Source organism: Calonectris borealis, chromosome 7, assembly GCF_964195595.1.
Source record: "Calonectris borealis chromosome 7, bCalBor7.hap1.2, whole genome shotgun sequence".
Taxonomy (NCBI): Eukaryota; Metazoa; Chordata; class Aves; order Procellariiformes; family Procellariidae; genus Calonectris; species Calonectris borealis.
Window position 1 is genome coordinate 30,151,289 of NC_134318.1, and position 20,881 is coordinate 30,172,169.

Here is a 20,881-nt window from a genome sequence, read left to right on the forward strand (position 1 = left end):
AATCTCTTTCTAAATATGACTCAGCATAAGCAGCCTTTACAAGCTTCAAAACTCTCCAGATCATGACACCCTCATACTGTGAAAATGGAAGTTTAAAATCATCCATTGCCTATGGTATATTATTTATTCATCTCATAGGCTATTAACTACAACAATTTGTATGAGTCTAACGTAGCAAATGTCAGATGTTGTTTCTATTTCTGCTTTTGTTTTGCTTCACTGGCAAAATTCTTATTGATTTCAGTGGTGGCAGATTAAGCCCTGCAAATGTTTCATTTTCATGAGCCAGCAAAAATGTCTTTCCTCTTTATTGTGCCCATCTCCTTTAAATATTTTTGTGCGTCTTTACACAACTGTCCCACTCAAATTTCAACATCTTCCAAGTCTCCTTCCTCAACTCAAGTCATCTAAATCCCAACAAGTATTGGCTCAGAGTGTGGTCTTACCCAGATAAGTGTCCATCCCAGCTGTGTGATACGGACACTGTTTCTGTTTGCTAGAAGGTGAAATAAGGTATTGAACAAAGATGCTTTTCTGTGTCGCCTGAGTTTTGAGGTCAGACTGTTGGATGTTTCACAGACTTGCAAAGCAGCAGGTAGCTAAATGGCATCAGCAATATACAGTAGGGTTGTGGGGGAAGAAGTACAAGCTACTGATCTTTAGGTTTGCCTGAACAATACCCAGAAGGAATGACCAGCAAGGAAACTCTGGTCTCTAAGCATCCAAACGGCTCCCCGCCCTTCCCAACAAAAGCAGCTGATTCATCGGGGCATTGCTGGGGTCACTGTGGTATGGGTTGCCCACATCTCATACATATTCTCTTAAATAAACCTTTGCCTTGACAGGTGGTACTAGGGTTTGTCTTGAAGCAAACACTTATGTCTGGGAAGATCACAAACTCCTAAGACATGGATCTTGAATAAACTTCTAACTGTTAAAAGGACCATCATCTGAAATAGCATCACATCCATGTAATGTACAGACCTGTCCTGCTAACACTGAACATGCAGAGATATTAATCTTTTCATTATGTCTAATGTTCCTATCTTAATCTAGACGAAAAAGATTTATACTTCTAAGCTACTCTATATTAATGAAAAACATTCTTCTCTCCTGTCCTCCAAACACACTCTGCAGCTGCGGGGGAAATAGTCTCTGAAGTGGGAGTGAGACCACGGTCAGGCCTTGAATGAGGTCTTGGAAATGTCAGTGGACCGAGTACACTGTATGTGAATTAGCAGTGAGTCACAGTGCAATTTGATGAAGATCTGGGTGAAGCTGGGGAGCACTGAGCATCAACTGTCTGTGTTTGCTCCTTGGAGGTGAAGGCTGGGTGAGAGTCAAGTGGGGACCCCCCTGGGAAGAGCAACAGTCTCCTATGGGCAAGGACACGCTGCAGCCACCAAAGCGTTGGTATTGGCTCCTGAAGTTACAAGGCAGGAGGAGACACGTGAAAACGTCCCCTTCTGCCCAGACACGTCAGACACATGGCAAAGAGTGTGTCGGCTGATCTGCTTCTAAAGAGACTTTGCTTTCCACAGAGCAGTCCAGCTGCTATCTGTAGCAGATACTCGGTGTAAGGCTGGTTAAAGGCCCTATCTGCTTATGAGGTCTCTTGCTATAACTGTGTTGATAAAGTCTTTGAAGATGGGCATTTTGTCTGTGCGGCAACAAAAAGCTAAAGTTACAAAAGTCATTGTAGTTGACATGTAACTGCACAGGTAAAAATGCTTTTGTGCAGATAAAACATCGCCAGGACACAAGAACAGCTGAGTTAAGATGACCTGATAGGGAGGGAGAAACGCTCTGTTTGGGCTGATGTTGTAAATGATGTCATTGCTGATTTTTACTAGCCTGGGATATGGCTCACAGGTCACCTCAAGAAAACAAATAACTGCACAGAATAGCTTAGAGTTTTTGAATCATCCTGTGGAATATACACTTTGGTCCTAATAAACGATGTTTATACCTCCATTGAAAGTCAACTTCTTTCGTTCTAATTCTTTGTAGGAATCACAAACATTATTTTTAGAACCTCATGCCAAATAGAGTTCAGATGTATTTTATCTGCTCAGTGACCAGTGGGGTCAGGTTCTGGCTATTATTAGGAATATGTGAATTTAATAAAATCTCTTGTTTATATCCAGGTTAACTATTTTGTGTTTCTCAGATAGGCGCGATTTAACCTATAATGTTAATGTATTAAAGACATTTTCCTGTGTTCCACCAAAAACAAATAATAGTTTGGGAGACGGAGAGAAAGAAGGGTGGGAAGAAGCAGACATCTAAGTAAAACATATGTTGAATGGGAAAAAAATCAGTCACCCTGGGTTCTGGGCCTGTGATTATTTCCACATGCCTGGACCGTATCGCTGTGCTGTGTGCCATTAATGTCATTAGATGCTTTATGCCAGAGTGGATTTTTTGCATATGCTGATGAGATTGCAGGATTGGGACCTTGATGGGTAAACGCTGCCAGTGCTGTGTCGGCGCCGTGGGGGTGCGTGCTGCACGTGGAGGTCTGCACCCTTCCAAACCCCCTCCTGGTGCTGCACGTGTGGGCGCGTGTCCGGCCAGCCCGGCAGCCCAGGCAGTGCCAATAACCGCCTGGGTGGTTAACCAGCCTCCAGGCAGCAGAGGTTGTCCTCAGCCCTTTTGAAGAAAAGCAAACAAGAAAACTGGCTAATCAAACCCCACCTTGTAAAAATGGATATTTTTAACTAGTGCTTGATGCTGGAAGAAGGCACGGTTAAAAATAAGCTTAATGTTCCTGTTCAAAGGTGCCTGTGTGTCGGGAAGAAATGCCAGCCTTTCGCCCTTGTTTTTGTCAGGGCTGATTTGTGAGAACATGAGATGAGACCTTGGGAGTCATCGCCATTCCCTTTGGTTCCTGGTGAAGGGAAAAGAGATCTGATTGCTCCCTCCAGATAAAAATACAGAGGAGTCTTCTAGGCCAGAAAACAACTTCTTTTTTCTTTTTCTTTCCTTTTTTTGTTGTTATTTGAGCCTGCCAGATTGGTCTGCTCTCTGCTCTCCAAGTGTGTGGGCGGCAGAGAAGAGGATGCTGAGACAAAGAATGGGGGAGGGAGGAAAGAGAAGTGAAAAAGACCTTTGGACTGGAGGCATGGTGTATGGGAGGAAGAGAACGCAATGGCAGAGGCAGCGTTGTTTTGGTTTGCGAAAGTTTGCAGCAGATCAGAAGAAGCTGTGGTAGGTCAGAGACACTCAGTCTAGATGCTGTGGTGATGAATATATTAGCATGGTTTAGATCCTAGGCATACAGACATTTTTTTGCGTTTGGTAATTTTATGAAGCTCGTGTCCTACTGACCCCTGATTCCTCCTCCTGGAAATGGGGATGTCGGAGGGCTGGCTGGAGGGGAACATGACCATCGCTCTACTCAGTACAGTATTTGCATTTTATGTTCATCTGCTTTGTGCTTTGATAAAGTAGGTCCAAAATAAGTGACATTTGGTGAAGGTAAAGCTTTTGTACTGATTAAATCCTGTTTTCCTGAGCTGAAGAACCAAAGCTCATTTCTCGTTCCAGTAATAGCTGCCCCCCGTCTACTGCATCTGGCTTGTGATCTTTCACAATACTTTTGTGAGATTGAGTTACATGCAAAATGTCTTTTAATTTGAGTAATAAAAGAGTTAAAAGATATAACAAGGGAGGAAGGGTAAATTTCAGATAAAACTTGAAAAGCCACAAAGAGTCTAGGATGGGGAGGTACCAGACAGCAGTATCTGGTGAGGGAGAGCAGGAGACTGGAGAAGGGTGAGCAACAGATGAACAGAGGGAGTGGGAAAGGGCAACTCGTGTAGCAGGCATTACATGATTTGTTTTGTATTTACACCTGCAAGAGTAATTTTGCCTGGGCTGGAAAATTCAGCCTTGCTATGCATTTTGCCCTTGGATTATTTGACCTCCAGCTCCTTTGGTTCCATGAAGTCTAACGTAAAAGAGCTTGCAAAAGCAGCCCTGTAAGGACAAGTTTTGTAAATAAATCCCGTTTCCTATAGGATGGCCCTGTAGCAGGAGGCAGGGAAGTTTCAGGGTGAGAAGGGGTGCGTGGGGGGCCAGTCCTGGGAGAGGATCAGGGACTTTCCTCTGTGACTCCAGGAGCCTTTTCAAGCCCAGGCTGAAGCTTTGTGCGGGCACACGCAGTGGGGGACGTTGTCTCGTGGACATGTGGCGTGGTCCTGCCTCCCGTCTTGCCAGCCCAGAAGATTTCTTTTGGACCCCGCTGCCCTTCGCCGCCCTCTCTGAAGGACTTTCAACAGGGTAATAAAAAGGTGTTTCTCTGCTGGGCTAATATTTACATCACAAACATATGGTGCCTTTGCTTGGTTACAAACATCAGTGCGTGCAAGTGAGAGGCTTTTCTCAGAAAGGGTGGGATGGGAAACAGAGAGGTTATTCTCTCCTGTCACTGTATTTGCTAAGAAAAATCTTTAGAAATTATATCTCTATGCCAAGGGAACGTTATTAAGATTATGAAGTCAAGGTCTCAAAAGCTTGCACATGCTGGAGGGGAAGTTGTCTATCTAACCTTCATTTGTACCCTGGTGCCGGTGCTCTCTGATTACCTTATTTACCTCCTTGGTTTCACAGAGCTCCTGCCTGTGTTCTTTCCAGAGGGCATTGAATGAAGATTGTTAAGGCAAATTACCCTGTTGCTCGTAAGATCCTCGTTTACTTTTTACAAAAACTCAAAATACGCTTCTCTAGCTCAGGCAGAGAGGCATCACCTCTTCCTACAGGAATATTGTGAAAACAACTGTGGCGTTTGCTCAACAGTCACATGTTAAAGTGAAAATGCCATAAAAATGCTCATGATTCCAGTTGGTAATTCCATTTTTTCAGTGCAGAGTTTGGATTTTGCCTATGATAAAGTGTGAACGAGCTACTTATATTATATAAAAAGTATATATATTGTATCAGTGTTCCCAGTAGCTCTGCGTGGAAAAATACTGTGCTTTTGTCACTGAAGGCTGTCGTAGTGCCTATCACATGGGATGGTACTGTTTGAAGTTTCCAAACATTTAATAGCCACAGAACTGGGCTTGAAATAACAGATTTCTCAGTCCTGCCATGCTGTCGTTGTGCTGTACCTCCAGTCAGAGTAAAAATAAAGATATTCACATGAGAATAAAGAAAATCTTTGCTTGAAGATAGAAACTGTAGTTTTCTTTCTGGTTCTCATGCTTGTTCTGAAAGCAAAAGTCAGCTTCATTAGGTGAGTGTTATAAATCAGCATTTCTTTGGTTTTTTAAATTATGATGTTTCTTCTAGTGAGATGCTTTTATCTTCATTTTCCATTACGTTTGGATAGGCCTAAGATTCTTTGGAATCTTCTTGTGCTTGAAGAGTTAGTCTGAAATGGCAGTGAGAGGCTAAGCTATTAATGTTAATTTAGTGTATAAGCGAAGGTGAGGACTGGAGGCATTCGAAGACGCAGTCGGTGTCATGCACAGCATGATTCTTTCCCTTGGGAATGGGCTTTTGGCCGATTCCAGGCAATATTGTCCCAAAGAAGGCACAGGTTTTCTGTATCATCGAAAAGCTACTTTTCAGAAACACTGGTTAGCCCAATGCAATGCTTTATTGCAAGGCACACCTTACTTTGAATCCTGTCATTTCCAGTCTCTGCTACCTTGTACTGTCCCACAGGGTTTTCTCAATATATAATCCCAAAAGTATTCAAGGAGGAGGGGGCACTCTTGGCTTTTGGGGCATTAATTTCTTTTCTGACACCTTCATGCACTGAGTCACTGTCTTTGAAGATAAACCCAGCATCCAGTGGGGGCTTGTGAGCTTTTGCATGCTAATGGGAAAACGTTGTGCAACTTGGCCTGAGGTCAGTTCAGTTCCTTGCCTTGGAAATCCTTCTCGTTGCTCAGCCTCCTGCCCCTCTCCAGCACGGCGGTTCCCCTCTTCCACCCCTGCAGACAGTCGCGCCGGGAGGTTATGATGAAATGCCGCACACTGGCAGGGTCAGAGTGAAGCCTGGGATGTCCACGGCAGCTTCAGCTTTGCGTGAACAGAGGTTGCAGCTCTGAGCAGTGACATGAGACTTCAGTCTCTTATCGCTGCCGTGTCTCCTTCACCGAATCAATCCGCATCCTGGACATCCATTACAACATCTCGCTGATGTCTTCATTGCCCTACCGAGAGGCAGCCTTTACCACTGCACCGCTGCGGCTCCTGTCACCAAAGCAAACGCAACTGATGTCTCGTTTACGCTGAGTGCAAATGTGAGGTGGATATTCAGCCTCAAGATTTTCCCTGTCCTTAAATTCTCCTTCCTGCTGTGCCTGCAGAAAATTATACCGGGATAATTGAGCGCCTGGGTTAGCAGTTGCGGTGCCGTAGTTTGTAGGTATGAGTGGTGATTTTGATTTTAAGAATTTCAGCCAGAATTTTGAATTTCCTTTGACTTATACATTGAGATTTGGCTTTCATCCAGAGCGGCAGCTCTATAATAATGCTTAATAATGACATAACTCATTATATTCCCAAATGGCTGCATAAGCGTCAACTAATCAGCATACCTTTTGCTAGGGCAGTATCTGTATCTTTGCATTACAGATAAAGAATTGAAAGCGGAGACACATTTTTTGTCTAAGCCCTCTCCATTAGTGGCAATAAACTAATGTTAAAAGGATGCATAGAATGCAGGATTTCCTAGCTCTGGTCCCTGTTTCTTGTGCACTAGCACATGCTGGTGAGACGTTTCCTCGTGGATGCTTTCCTGTTGAGAACATTGTTTTTCCTCTGGAGTTACAGTGGCAGAGGTTCCTGGAGGAAATCTGTTTTCTGTACAGGTGAAGTTTCTCCCCTGATAGCAGCCAGAGACTCGTGCTGAAAAAAGACCCGAGAATGTGTTCCCCTAAATTCTTCCATCTTCCTAGATGATCTCCAGCTGTTTGCTGAGAGCTACCATATTCAGTGAAAAAGGACAATTTCTAGACAATGTGTTTGTTACTATAAAGTCAAGTGCAAGTGGTAATAGAGAAATTGATGGCACATTTTTAAACATAAAAATCATTAAGAGAAGATTCCCTGTCTCTGGCAAATATCAGATTGATTTCCACAGTTTCCTCCTTTCCCCCATACTGGTATTCAAGAAAACATTTTGGACCATTTCTTGGCGGGATGTCTCTACTTGCAGCACCGTTAAAGTGGGTAAAACCCCCATCAAGAGAGGTTTTATTTCTTGTTTTGTCTTGCTTATGAAGAGTGAACTCCAGTTCTCCATAGAGCCAAATCCAGTCCCAAAAGAGTTTTAGCTGCATGAGGCTTGCATGAACTGGAATTTCATTTTCCTGTCCTGGCCTGTGCATATATATAATCTTATCCTCGATCTCCATGAGATGGATTTTTCATCCTCTCCTTCTTCCCTGTCTCTTTTGTACCTTTTTCTGTGTCTCCTCCTGCACAAGGCAGGTCTCTGCAGAGCTGCTTTCCCTGCCGTGGCTCCCTGCACGTATCTCTGCTGCTTTCCATCAGTCGGGGTGGAATGGGCTGTTTGGCCATGTTGGGATGTCTTTTCCCAGACCATGGTGGGTCTCCAGCATCCTCCTTGCTGCCTGCTAGCCTTCTGACCAGGACACCAGGGAAGCAATGCAGTTGCTTATAACCTCTTGACTTCATACCCAAACCTGCTGCCCAGTGCCCAGGGCTAGGGGTTTTATCCCGGGAGGAGTGGGAGAGGGGCCCCATTGTCTGCACAAGGCCGCTTGGAAAGATCCAAGGTTTTAGTCTAATACATAGCCTGATGACTGTGAATCTATCTACAGAAGTCCTCTGCAGCCTCAGCGTCCTACTGTTGTGGTAAATAAGTATATTTAGCAAGATCAGACACTGCCTCAAAATACTCCTGCAGCAGATTCCTGCCGGCTTGGACAGCAGCGCTGCTGCTTGGCCGGAGTTTGCTGGACGCTGTTCACGAATGGGAATGGATTTAGGGGCTGGGTTTCTGTTGGGTCCAGCCCTAATACCTTTGTCAGTGATTTAGAAGAGAGCACAAATGGTGATGATATTGATTTTTATACTTGATGCGAAAATGGGAGGCTGTGCCCGTATTGGCAAGGGCAAAGAAATACCCCAAGGAGACCTAGAGGGTATTGGCAGAGAGAATTGCAAAATAGGAACAGGGTTCTAGATAGGTTTTCTCTATGTCTAGAGAAAAATCAGAAGCATGAAAGACTGAAGAGGAATCTGGAAAAGGGCAAGGTCTGAAATGGACTTGGAGGTGATAAGGACAAATCAGGCATATGTTCCAGCGTGACATGGCTGTGGAGGAAAGATTTGCCATATGGCAAATAATCCTCGAGGAATTATCATGGAACAGGGCGGACAGGCCATTTGACTACCATGGATGGCTCTGTGGGGCTGCGTCCTGCAGGAGCTGCTCCACAGCAGTGGGGGAAGTTCAGGGGGGGTCGTGCTGGATTTTTTCTGAAAAAAAAAATGCAATTTTTAAATCAATTGAAATTGTTTATAATTTTCTGCCAAACGGGATGACTCATTCTGGCAGTCTGCCCTCTCCACCCTCCCCCTCAGACAAACAAACAAAGCCAATAAGTTGCAAAAAATAAAATAATCTGAAAAGATAACAATTCAAAATTTTCCTTTTGGTATATTCAAAACAAAGGGCTTAATGTTTTTTTTTAAGACATCATTTCTGGATGGATTCAATGACCATAACTTGAAAAAATGAGGTAAAAATAACTCCGAAAATAAAATGCTTCATTTTGAGTTAAAGAAACATTTTGTTCAGCGAGATGCACAAAGCATTCGGTTTTGGGCCAACGTGAAATGATTTTTTTTTTTCTAGCAATCTCTTGGTTGAGGCAGTGAACCAAGAAGTCAATTATTCACAGAGCTGTAGCAAGATTAAGGTAAGGATGGAAAGCAGAGCTGAAATGAGAAACTGAGGGAGAAAATTTGGGGTTGAATGTCCAAGTCAATCTTCATTCCTCTGAGTGAAACGTGGTAGTTGATGGCGTAAGTGCCCGGACCCTTTGCCGTCAGCCCGAGCAGGAGGGCTGCCCGCCAGGAGATGAAACCAGCGGTGTCCTTGTGGTATCCGTGGGTGCAGAGCGGGGTGCTGTGATGGACTGGTGTCACCCAAGAGATGTCCTGCACCTGTCGGGTGCAGGGGCCACGCTGCGGTGCTCCTGGGGACGCGTCCTCACCCTGCACCGCTGCTGCTGTAAATGCAGCATCGTCTGGGAGGGGAGGGGAAAAAAAAATAGAAGGGGAAAAAAAAAAGGGAAGAGTCTTCTGCCAAGAAGCTGCTGTAAGCTCTGCAGAGTGTGACTTCGGGCAGGGAGGAGCAGAGTGCTGCCTGCGTGCTGCTCAGCTAGGGAAGAGCTGCTGCTTGGCTCTGGGGTCCGGGTGTGAGTCTCCCTGGCTGGGCAGGTGGGAGCCAGGGGGTGAGCCGGCGGTGGTGCCTGCCTGCTGCTGGGGGGCTCGGGAGAGGCTCCTCTCGCAGGTCGGAAATGCTGGGCACAGCTTTCCTCATGCACGCAGCATTAGTGCAAACATCCTGACTGTGCTTTTTGGCTTGGGCTTTTTTTGCACTGTTTTTTTTTTTTCCCCAGAAGTGCTGAGACCTCAGCACCCAGCCATCCTAAGCAATAATCCTTACAACACAGGCAAGAGAAAATCTTATTTCCCATTTTTCTGGTGGCAGAGTCGAGGCAGTAGGATGGCGGGATTTGCCCAGGACCATGGTAAGAGTTGGAAGGCAGAGCTGCACTCGCGGCTGCGTAAGTTTGACTCTTGCTCCTTTGCAGAGCGAAGAGCGACTGTGGCGTAGCATAAAGATGCATGAGCTAGTTTTAAACAAGCCAACAGGGATATTCCATGGCTGGCTATGGCAGCTCAGTGCCTGCTGTGTTAATTTACCCTTAGAGCAGCGGACAGGAGAGATGCAAGGAGACATGCGGGTGGGCAGGGGCATGCAATGCTGGAGGTGGAGAGGAGGGAATGAGCAAGTTCCTGCACGAACCGCGGGGTGCAGAGAGCAACCGAGGGACCAACCTTGGCTGCGGTACCCTGTACACCTCCCTCCACCACCCTCGGCATCCCCCTGCTTTTAATAACGCTGGCCATTATCCATCAGCAGAGGTAATGAGCTGGAGAGCAGGAAGCATTGTTTCTGGGCTGAGCATGCAAGCCTCGCACAAAAGAGTTTATGGGGGGTAATGTTTTTATTATTACAGTCCATGGCGAACCGTTCTGCATTTCAAGCACTTCTTCTTTGCTATTAAATAATTAATAATTAACCAGCAGAGGCCGTTTGAAGACTCTGGTGCAGTGATGTCTGGTAATAATTTTTTTTTAACTCTCTTCTTCCCCCCCCTCCCCCCATTTTAATTTATTCCAGGACTTTGCGCTAGGATACCAAACCACTGGGTAGTGAAAGTTTCAAATGGCCAAAGTCGTTTGATTTTATAAATGAGTTCTTAAATTTTTTCCGTGGAGTTGGCCGTGCCTCCTGCTTTGTTCTTGGCGTTGCCGGGGAGCCGGGTACCGCCGGGTTTTCAGCCCGGCCAGCAGCCCCCTCCGGCAGCACGCAGCGACGGCAGCATCGCGCGTGGATGCCTTTGCCCGCTGCGTTCTGCACTGTGGGACTGTGTGTGTGTGCGTGCGTGGGGGGGAACACGCTTCATCGATGAAACGCCGGCAGCTATTTCAGGAAGCCGCGAAGTCTCCTCCTTCTTATGTAAATAAACATGACAGCTCCTAGCGCCGGTGCCGCGGCAGGAGGCGCGGGAGTGGGTGGAGGCTGCCGGCGCGGGGCAGCCGGCTCCCGCGTGGGCCGGGGGCTGCGGGAGCGGAGCGGGGCCGGCCGTGCCCCCGCCGGGCTGCGCGGCCATGGGGGGGCAGGTGACGAGGAGCCTGCTCTACGGTAAGGACCGACCCACCGCCAGCCCTCCGCTGCGGGGGGGAGCGGGAGGCGGCTGGGAAAGGTGAGGCGGGGAGATGCGGGCTCTGCCCGGCCGGTCCTGCCGGAGCATCCCGCTCCCGGAGCGGGGCTGGCCCACGAGCAAGCCCGGGCTGGGGGTGCGCTCGCCTCGCTGTGTGGCCGGGGACAAGGGACAAATACCTGCCCGTGCAGCGCTGGCGGGCGTGCTGAGAGGTGTCGGGGCGAAAAGCAAGTAACAGTGTCTGTGGGCGCTGTCTGATAGCTCCCACGGGGAAAAATCAGCTAAGCTGATGGTAAAGGTTACTGCAAGGCAGCTTAGTAGGCTCTCAAAACAGTCACCTTCTTTTTCCTTTCCACCAGCAGTTTCTTCTTAACATAAATTCTGGTTTATTTCGTTTTACATTGATATGGCTTGGAATGAACGTTGGTTTGAATTGACTGATTTTAGAGGAAGCTAAAGCCGTTAAGCGCAGCACGCTGTCTGCGTTTGCTGGGTAATGTAAAGCAGGGGAGAGGGGGGAGCTGGAAAGGGACTGGAATATCCTGCACAGGCCAACGTTAAACCAGAATTTGAATCTATAGACGACGTGCGATACTAGCCATGTCCCTGTCTGCGCAAATCTCATGCCATAAATGCTTCTGTGAGAGTATTGCACTCCTTAATATTAAACTTGCCTATTGCTCTGAAATGTTCTGTTTAACTTTGGATGTAGTAAACGTGCTGTATATTCAGTGCGGCATGAATGTATTTTCAGTGACACTTCCTTGTTACAATAGTCAATATGGGTATGAAAGACACAGGTAGAGCATTGCGTGGGCTTGGAGCATCTCGTATTCTTTCTTTGAATAGAGATGCATGAGGTATATACACTTAGGCTGTGAATATTCACGTTACAGTCCTGATTCTCTCATGTTTTCCACCAAGTCCAAACCCTATGGTTTGAGGAACAAATAGACATAGTTAGGAAGTAGATGACTTTCTCCCTAAAGGCATTTAGCAAGCATGTCTCAATAGAGATTTTTATTTGTTCATCGTTTGTGTTCTGAAGTTTCATCTGTGGTCTGACCTTATTTCTTCTCTAATCTCATGATATACATGCAATATGCAGAATAACAGTACTGTCGGGTCAACATAAAAAAAGCTGGCTGTTGTCTTGTGATTGTAACTGCCTTTTCCCCTTTGAAGCATTATTTGAATGAATTTGAAAAAAAATGGCTGGGAAAGAATAATAGCTATATATGTTTCCTGTGTGCGCCAGGGACTTGGCATTCCTGCTGGGGCTTTCTCCTGCCTGCAGCCGGCAGCGCACTGCACAGTAATCCTGCAACTTCTGCCTTTCAGCGATGCTACTCCAGCAAGCATGGTTCTCTTCAATTTTTATTTTGTTGGGAGAGAAAAACTAATGAGGAGATGTGGGTAGTTAACTCAAATTTCCCTCTTCATACAGAGGGGCTATAGGCTGTGTTATATTCAGAGGTGATGCACTTCTGTGTTTGGCACAGCGATGCTTAAAAAAGAAGTGGATGTGCATTATATTTTAAAAAATTAAATAATAAGAAGTCATGCAACAAAGCACATTTAACAAAAATAGACTGCATCTGTACTTGTGGTTTGTCTGTGGCTACCGTTCCTCCAGTTCCATCTTTCTGTTGAATATTTCTGTTTCAGATGTGTCTCAAAATAGCTGGGGAAACAGAACTGAAACCTTATCCATTTCTCTGAAGGATAATTGAAAATGAATGTAACAATTCTGAAAGGAGTTGTATTGACAGCCCTGGAGGCTGACATCCTTTGTTTTTAGAAAGCACAGGTAAAGCATAAATTCATGTCCTCCAGATATTTCTGGTGACCTCTCTGTGTTGCAAGGATGGACAGGTCTTTTCACAAGCACCTAAGTAATTTAAACTCACTGAAAATCAGGTCAGATGGGGTGCTGCACGGGCTGGCTGCTTGTGGCTCTGCTGAGACGGTCCGGGGGAGGCAGCCAGTTTCCCCGAGATGTGTGCCCTAAGCGGTGTGCCAGGTCCCTGCCTCCTCCGGGGCCCACCCTGACCTTGGTGGGGTCAGAAAAGTAAATTGAGATAAAAGCTCCTGAAGCAGATCACGAGGGAGGCACCCTTTCAAAAAAGCATAAAATCAAGGTGGTGACGTTTAAAAGCTGTGGGTGCCTTGACGTAAGGACAGAGGTTTATAGTAGTCAAGCGCAGTCATACACAGGCTGTCATGATGAGGAACGCCTTGCACCATTTTACCCTCTGTCACCCACAAATCTGCTTTCAAGCAGCAAAGTAAAGCCACGCAGCATTCCTACGGGTCAGAGGAGCCTCAGCATCCTTTGGCATGGGGAAAGCCATGGGTGGGTGCAGCGTGATGCCTGAGGATGCGTGGTTGGTGGTGGTGACGCTGGATGTCCCTGGACCTGCACTGCTGCTTGGGTCTATTATGTGAAGCCCTGCAAGCCGGTGCTGTGTCGATCCTATTTGAGCCGTCCGGTGAGGTACGTGCATGCTTGTATGGGTGTCGTGGCTTAACCCCAGCCAGCAAAGTCCCACACAGCCGCTCGCTCACTCCCCCCTCGGTGGGATGGGGGAGAGAATCAGAAGAGTAAAAGTGAGAGAACTCATGAGTTGAGATAAAGACAGCTTAATAGGGAAAGCAAAAACCGCGCGCGCAAGCAAAGCAAAATGAGGAATTAATTCACTCCTTCCCATCGGCAGGCAGGTGTTCAGCCATCTCCAGGAAAGCAGGGCTCCATCACGCGTAACAGTGACTTGGGAAGACAAACGCCGTCACTCCGAATGTCCCCCCCTTCCTTCTTCTTCCCCCAGCTTTACATGCTGAGCATGACGTCATATGGTATGGGATATCCCTTTGGTCAGTTGGGGTCAGCTGTCCTGGCTGTGTCCCCTCCCAACTTCTTGTGCACCCCCAGCCTTCTCGCTGGTGGAGTGGGGTGAGGAGCAGAAAAGGCCTTGGCTCTGTGTGAGCACTGCTCAGCAGTCACAAAACCATCCCTCTAGTATCAACACTGTTTCCAGCACAAATCCAAAACACAGCCCCATATTAGCTACTATGAAGAAAATTAACTCTACCCCAGCCAAAAGCAGCACAATGGACAGGCATCTCCTTGAGTGAAAACACTGCTTTCCTATTGATCCTTTCCTATATTGTGGCAGTGCAGGAGAGCCACACTAGTCTGTCCTAATGATGGAGTTGGCGGGTGCTGAATGGGCCCTGAGTCACCTGAAGGAAAGTCTCCCACCTGATGGGACTGGGAGGAAAAATAAGCTTTGAACCAAGGGCACTGGAGCATCAGTTGCCTGAACTTCCTGGGAGAGACCCACCTCCGACTTCATTCCTTGCTAGCAAACAAACCCCAGCGGGCTTGTGCCATGAAAGGCAGCACCTTTATTTTTGAAAGGAGACATCTGATGGCTTGGTATGTTAGGACATGGGAGCTGGTCACTCTTCTTCTCTGTGAAATAACATGCATTGCGCAAGCGTCCTCATGCAGTCTCCATCTATGTCACTTGGCACTTGGCACCGTGACGGCCTCTGCTCCTCTTCCCCATTCCCTCTCCCTTTCCCACCGCCATCCACAGAAGTCCTTGGGGTGCTTTCCAGAGCTCTCTATGCAAAGAGAAGAAAAGTCGAAATAGGAAGTTCAAAGGTAACACAACCTTGATGGACAGGATGTTTACTTGCTATTTAAAAAGTAATATCTATACGTGCAGTGTTTACTCTAACAATATTTTAACAGGAAATGATAATATGATTGCTTGTGGTTTGCTTTAACAATATTTTAAACAGAAAATGTTAATATGGTTGCTTGTGGTTCCTTTGAGGCTGGTTTCTTCAAGAATGGCTGTGTACTATGGTATTCCTATAACATAGGCAGAGTTTACTAAATATATTAAACTACTTGCTAGCTAATCATGCTTGAAACATATCTCCAATAGATGCATATGTCATAATACATATGTTCTTGTTATGTATTTGATTCACCTGTCACCTGTTGCAGTAGTTTTAAATTCCTCCTATGGCTGTGAGTAGGTGCGGAAGATCCTATTCTTAATTTTAGGGGGCCAAATCCAGGAGTTTCTGTTTGAGAAAAAAACCACCTCAGTATTTTTTATTTCTCTTTCACTCAGAAGCAAACTAAGACAAAGTGATGGTTTAGCAAAAGAAGCTGCTGTACTGTGCTGGGAGAGGGATTCAGTGTATGTAGACGTGCAGGGGTTAGTGATTTACATGTACGCATCTCTTCAGAGGGCTTTTGACTAGCTAGAGTGTGCACAGTGGATTAATTCATGGGCAGGTGATATGTGAGTCTGTGCGTACCTGCACATTTGCTCAATAACCTTCCCTCCTACAAGTCATAATTACTAATAAGTCCCTCATTGCAGGGCTTTGTTTTATTTTTGCTTTAATTACTTACGTCACAGGCGTTCATCAGTGTTTTGCGGTGGAATAATTTTTACAAGGAGCAGGGAGGAAGGTATCTTGTGCCACATTTTCCGAACTGTAATTGTATGGCATCGATGTAATTGCAAAGAAGTCCCTAGTGAGAGTGCATTGGGTTTTTAACCTGGGAAGCAGTACTGATTGACAGATGTGATTTTCAGTTTGAATGGCTGAGTTTTTAAGCTGCTTGCAGATGATGCTCCATAAGTTGTGGATGCAATATAAATAATGGCTCGTGTGTCTTTGTGTGGTGTATATAGAGGCCCACATAAGTATTATGCATGGCCAGATTTTCCCCTTACCACACGTAGATAGGCCTGGTGAGCAACGCAGCCACAGTTGTGTGGCTGTGCCGCAAAAAGGGAGGAGGAAGCAGGCGTTACGGTGCAGCAGGCCTCCATCCATGCTGCATGGCAGTAGGCTTTTGGGTGGCTGTCTGGATTCATTTCCCATTTAATTGGGATCTTATTTTCTATAGACTTCCCTGCACCTGGCTGGTCATTTATTCCCGTGCAAAAGAGGTGTGAAGCACTGGCATTGTCCTTCCTCCGCGTTTTGTTCTCCCGGAGAACAATTTCTGGGTCTTGCTCGCACGTGTTGGCAGGAGGTAGGGGATATTCGGGTGCGGTGTGGAAGCCCTCAGCCCCAGCGAGAGCGGCTGAGCTGCTGCTGTAGGGCTTTGGGGAACAGCAGAGGGTGGAGGCCACTTCCCTAGTGTAAAATAGCTACTGTATGCAACTTCATTTATTCTTCCTTTGCACAATAGAGCTCTATTTTTAGCTTTCTTTTAATTCCTTGTAGTGTAGTGAATGGTATATCTATATGCAAGTGCTGAAATCAGCCCCACGCTTTGTTTCTCACTCTGTATGTTCATTGCCTATACTGCAATAACCGTTCCAAATACCACATTTCACCCTTGCAGTTAGTATCACTAAACAGAATTGTACTCCAGTGCAATACACACCTTCAAGTTGAATAATTTCCAACTTCTTACACCTAATTAAAACTGCAAATATCCCAGAAGAAATAAGAAACAACAATAGCGAAAAAAATGAAGACCTGACAACATTTATCTCATGTTAGTGAGATTTCTTTGCAAATTGGTATTACTTTTATTCCTATCTAAGTTATTGTCTAGATTTTGGGGTAACTTCTCATTTGATGGAGTGACTGGTGATGGAATCAGCCTCACTAGGGGGTTAACATCTCCCATATTCTGCAGACAGTTGCTCCTTGAGAACCAATACGGGATTGGGGAGAAAAGGCGCTTCCTAAACTCACTCTGCTCGCAGCACGATACAGCCCTGAGAGTGAATGAGTGTGTGTGTGTGTATGAGAAATTAATCCTGCTCAGGGTTGGATTAACTGGTGCAGAAGACCCTGGGCAGGGTGCCAAAGCAGTGTTGGCATTTGCTAAAAGTGGGGCTCCCAGAGATTATTTCGGGTCATGCCGCTGACCTGTGTGTGGGTCACCTGCCAGTGTCCCAAGGTGGCTGATAGTAAAGGGTACTGACTGCTGTGAAATGAAGTGTGTACTATATACCTCTGTATATAGAGGTTCTACGGGTAACCACGTTTATACTTGAAAACGGTTCTATTTATTGTGAAAGGCAAATGCGTTTTTCATTAGTTGTGGCAGTATTTGACTGCAGGGGTCTTGCTACAAGTGGTGAGAGCAAAGAGCATCCCCGTTCTCATTTTGTCCTTTGCTTTCATGGCATTTTCCTGTTAGCTTTTCTGTGTCGGCCTGATGCTCTGTTCTGGTGGGACCTAGAGACTGAATGTTGTTTGTCAGATCTTGTTGTCTTATTTGTCTCCTCTTTGACTGATCTTCTCCCTCCCCGACATGGAAGTATTCTTATCTCTGATCCTTCTTCACTTCTTCCTTACTTAACTCTTGTTTTCTTAAGAATTATGGTGGTCTGTTTAGCTATCATTCAATCAATTTAAAGGTAGCGGGTGTCTCTTCAGGAAAGTTTGTAGGATCCCTTGACATGTCCTAGGGAATCATTTGCATGCTTAATCACAACAAGTACTCCCACAGCCAGAAGATTCATATTTTTAATAGTATAAAATAAATTTGCAAAACAAATACAGTCACCATTGCTGACATGTAGCAGGAATCAAGAAGAGGCGGTCTCTAGACATATAATCTCAAAATTGATAGACCTGCTTTCTTTTTATTAAGGAATTTTACATTAATGATATCCTTACATGCAGAGGGTTGCATTGAGATCAATCTAAAAAAGATTAATCCTGAAGGAAAGGCATTTTCCTGGAAAGTGAAAGCACAGCAAAGAATTGATCCCGACTGATTGCCCTTGGGAATCGGCAGGGGTTACTGACAGCATAGCAGGGTACCGAGCTGGAGGTCAGGAGAGATCTTGTCTCCCAGAGGCTAAATAAGAGCGTGGCTGCCAGCCGCAAGCCTGGTGGTACGGGTGCCCGCGGTCAGAGCATATGCTGCAGCTCTTCATGTTGCTGTGCTTTGCTTTAGGGTTGGTCCCTATTAGCATTGTTGTCTGTTCGTTTTTCTCCCTGTCTATCCCCCTCTAAATCACAGTGTTTTGCTTTGAAAACGTATTTATCTGAGTCAAGCTGGTCCAAAATAAGTCAGAGCTGCCTTCTCTGTAGCTCTTGTCGAGTTATTCTCACTGGTATTTCTGTTCCTTGACTCTGTCCTTGATTGTCTCTTGAAGGGACACTGTAATTTGCTGGCATTAAAAATAACGTTCAAGATAACTGCAGTTGATGGGGCTGGGGAGAGCAAAGGAAGTGGGCTCGGAGAGAGCCGTGATAATTGATCAGATGCATGAACATATTTTTCCCATTAGAAGTGTTGATAGCACTTTTACTTTAAAGAAAAAGAGAAAATAGTAGAAAGGGGATATAATAAAAGCCATATACATTAATGAACATGATACAGAATGTAAACAGTGTGGTCCTGTTTGTCTCCCCCCCCAACAGCCAGCATCAGGAGAAATACGGAGTTCTCACTCTCTCCCTCGAGTTAAAATCACTTTTTATGAGAAGCCTTTGCGATAAACCAAGGCCCCGTGCTGTGAAAATCAGCTCCTTTTTGTGGTTCAGTTTACATCCCTTTCTGCCTATACTAGTCAATGCACCCTAATACAGAGGGGAAGCGTGGGGGCTCAAGTAACACTAGGTACGCATGGTCTGAATTTGCCCGGTCCCATTGTACCTAATACGGCAGTTCTGCACAGGGGCCATGTGGGGCTGGTCCACGCGAGGTGACCTGCCCTGACACGCTGGTTTAGCCCAAGAAGTGGCTCACAGCAGGCTTTGTGGATGAAGTCTGGAGAACAGAAAAGGACCCAACACTTGACCCAGGCAGGATGGATGTGCAGTGACCTCCCTATAAAAGGACTGGATAGCAGAGGCTGTCCCCATCTTTGACTACCTTTGGAGAGAAATCCTTATGGATCGAAGCACACAGAGCCCTGAAGAGAAAGTCCCCACAACTGACTTGCAGATGGCTCAGTGCAGCTCTGCAAACGCTGCAGGTAAAGCCTTTGGTTTGCTTGCTGCGGTTCCATGACACTTTCTGTGGCCGACACTGCCATATTTTCTCGGTGGTACACCTTGCTGTGCAGCCACGTGGCACTGCCTGGGTACACCGTTGGAAGTTTTTCGACAATAGACTTGTCAGCAAAAGCAGGACCTGCTATGAGATACCAGGGCAGGACTGAAAATGTGTTTTTCAAGGAACTGGGAGGCTGTGGCCTGGCATAAGCAGAGCTCAGGCACTGAGGCTGCAACCTCAAAAGCAACGCCCGTTGAACCGGGAGGCGGTTTGAAGGAAGCATGTGCCCCTGTTTGAGCTGCACCTTGGCAGGTCTGGAGGCTGTTTTTTTTGCCTGTGACTCCTGCAAGAGGCTATTCTCCTTCTGTTCCCTGCGGTGCTTCCTAGCAACCGAGCCCTTTGCTTGCTTTACAAAGTTCAAGTGATCCTCAGGCTGTTCCAAGTCCCAGACCGGTGATCAGCCAGGAGGAAGCTGCGTAGCCTCAAGGAGGGTGGATGGGTTTGAGCCTGGGAGAGCTCTCCCACCTGTGGAAAGGAGGTTTCCACCTGCAAAGCAAGGGTGGGGAAGGTGCTGTGCAGAGCCCCGGTGCGATGCTACCCCCTGCTTGCAAGCCTAGAGGGGGGACTGAGCTATAAACCACACCATGGCACACAAAGAAGCCATTTTAATTTCAGTCTCTGCTGGAAGCACCACATGGAAAAGAAAATGTGATCAGTGTAAAAAGAAATGTTTATGTTTCTGGGAGCAGAGACCTCCCAAATAATTAACATCACTTGACAAACTGCTGTTTAAAATGCAAGTGGTTTAAGTGCTGCAGCTCAACAGGCATTCATCACAGCTCTGGCGTAAATGCGATATGCTGTGCATTGGTTGCTGCTTTACAGTAAAGAAGATTTCTGGTAAACATCTTTTGCTTAAGGAAAATGTCCCCATGACTTTACTTTTTCTTGTTTGGAGAAGCTAAAATGTTAGAAAACTGGCCAAATGGCAACTTGGTGGCAAGGGCGTTGGGGATACGGTTTTAGAATGAAATAAACCCTGGATTTTAGTTTCTGTTGCACAGATCAGGCTTTCGGTCAGAAGACAGAGACACAGAAATGTTTCATTGGCTTTAGATTTTGGGAGGAGGAGAGAGAAGGGGAAGGGCTTTTGGGGGGGATATTTTGGGAAGCTACAACTTCAGCTCTGATCTGTCTATCTCTAATATTCACTGACTCAAATAAAAGTACTTTAAATAAAACCTTACTTTTCTCTAGGGCTGTTGGGAGACTAACTGGAGACATAAGGGTTGTTAAGAATTGGTATTTTTCAAAAGTTAAAAAATAGCAGCTTACAAAGAGACTGAGATTAAAAAAAAAGTTAAAAGAAATAAGTCTCTCTCGAAGATAGAAATATATGGGTGCCTATAATGTGCTGAAGCATCCCGGATCAAAATGACTCTGTCTTTGCACACCAAATAGAATCAGATTATCAAATATAAAATAGAGCCTTAAGAATCTAATTCCTTTTACAAAGGCATTATTGATGCTGTGAATTTCATGCAACTTGGAAAAGGAAAATTGCTTAATTTATTTTCTGGTTATCCTAAACTAGTTCAGTGCCACCCTCTGATTTTTCATCTCCAAAGGGGAAGAGACCATCACTCGTGCTGCCTTCTTGCTTTCCGATTCTGAGTGAAGCTATGTATTTAGAAGGAATGCAAGTTTGGGAGTCCTGATGAGTGCTGGTCCATCTCACATGGAGCTGGAGCTGCAGCATGGTAGAAAGGATGTCCTTCTACTCTTAATCCCTCTGTCCATCAGTGGCTTTGCAAAATTGGCTGAAGAGACCTTGATCAAGCGGCATGGCTGTGACAAGGTTCCTGCACAACCTGTCTCCTTTCTGCCCAGCCTAAGGCTCTATTGCTTGAGCAAGGTTGGGTGATTCAAT

At 45.9% G+C, this 20,881-nt stretch overlaps 1 protein-coding gene across 2 annotated transcripts in view; it reads left to right on the forward strand.

The window, feature by feature from the left end:
• The window catches only part of NEURL1 (neuralized E3 ubiquitin protein ligase 1), a 165,197-nt gene that overhangs the window by 62,721 nt on the left and 81,595 nt on the right, over window positions 1-20,881 (forward strand). The window contains exon 1 of one of the 2 annotated variants that reach the window (XM_075154978.1): window positions 10,843-10,924. The exons of the other annotated variant lie outside the window; for it this stretch is intronic. Coding sequence (XP_075011079.1) covers window positions 10,891-10,924 — 34 coding nt within the window. The 5' untranslated portion in view covers window positions 10,843-10,890. Of the gene's footprint in view, window positions 1-10,842; window positions 10,925-20,881 lie in introns of those variants that run through there. 2 annotated transcript variants of the gene reach the window in all.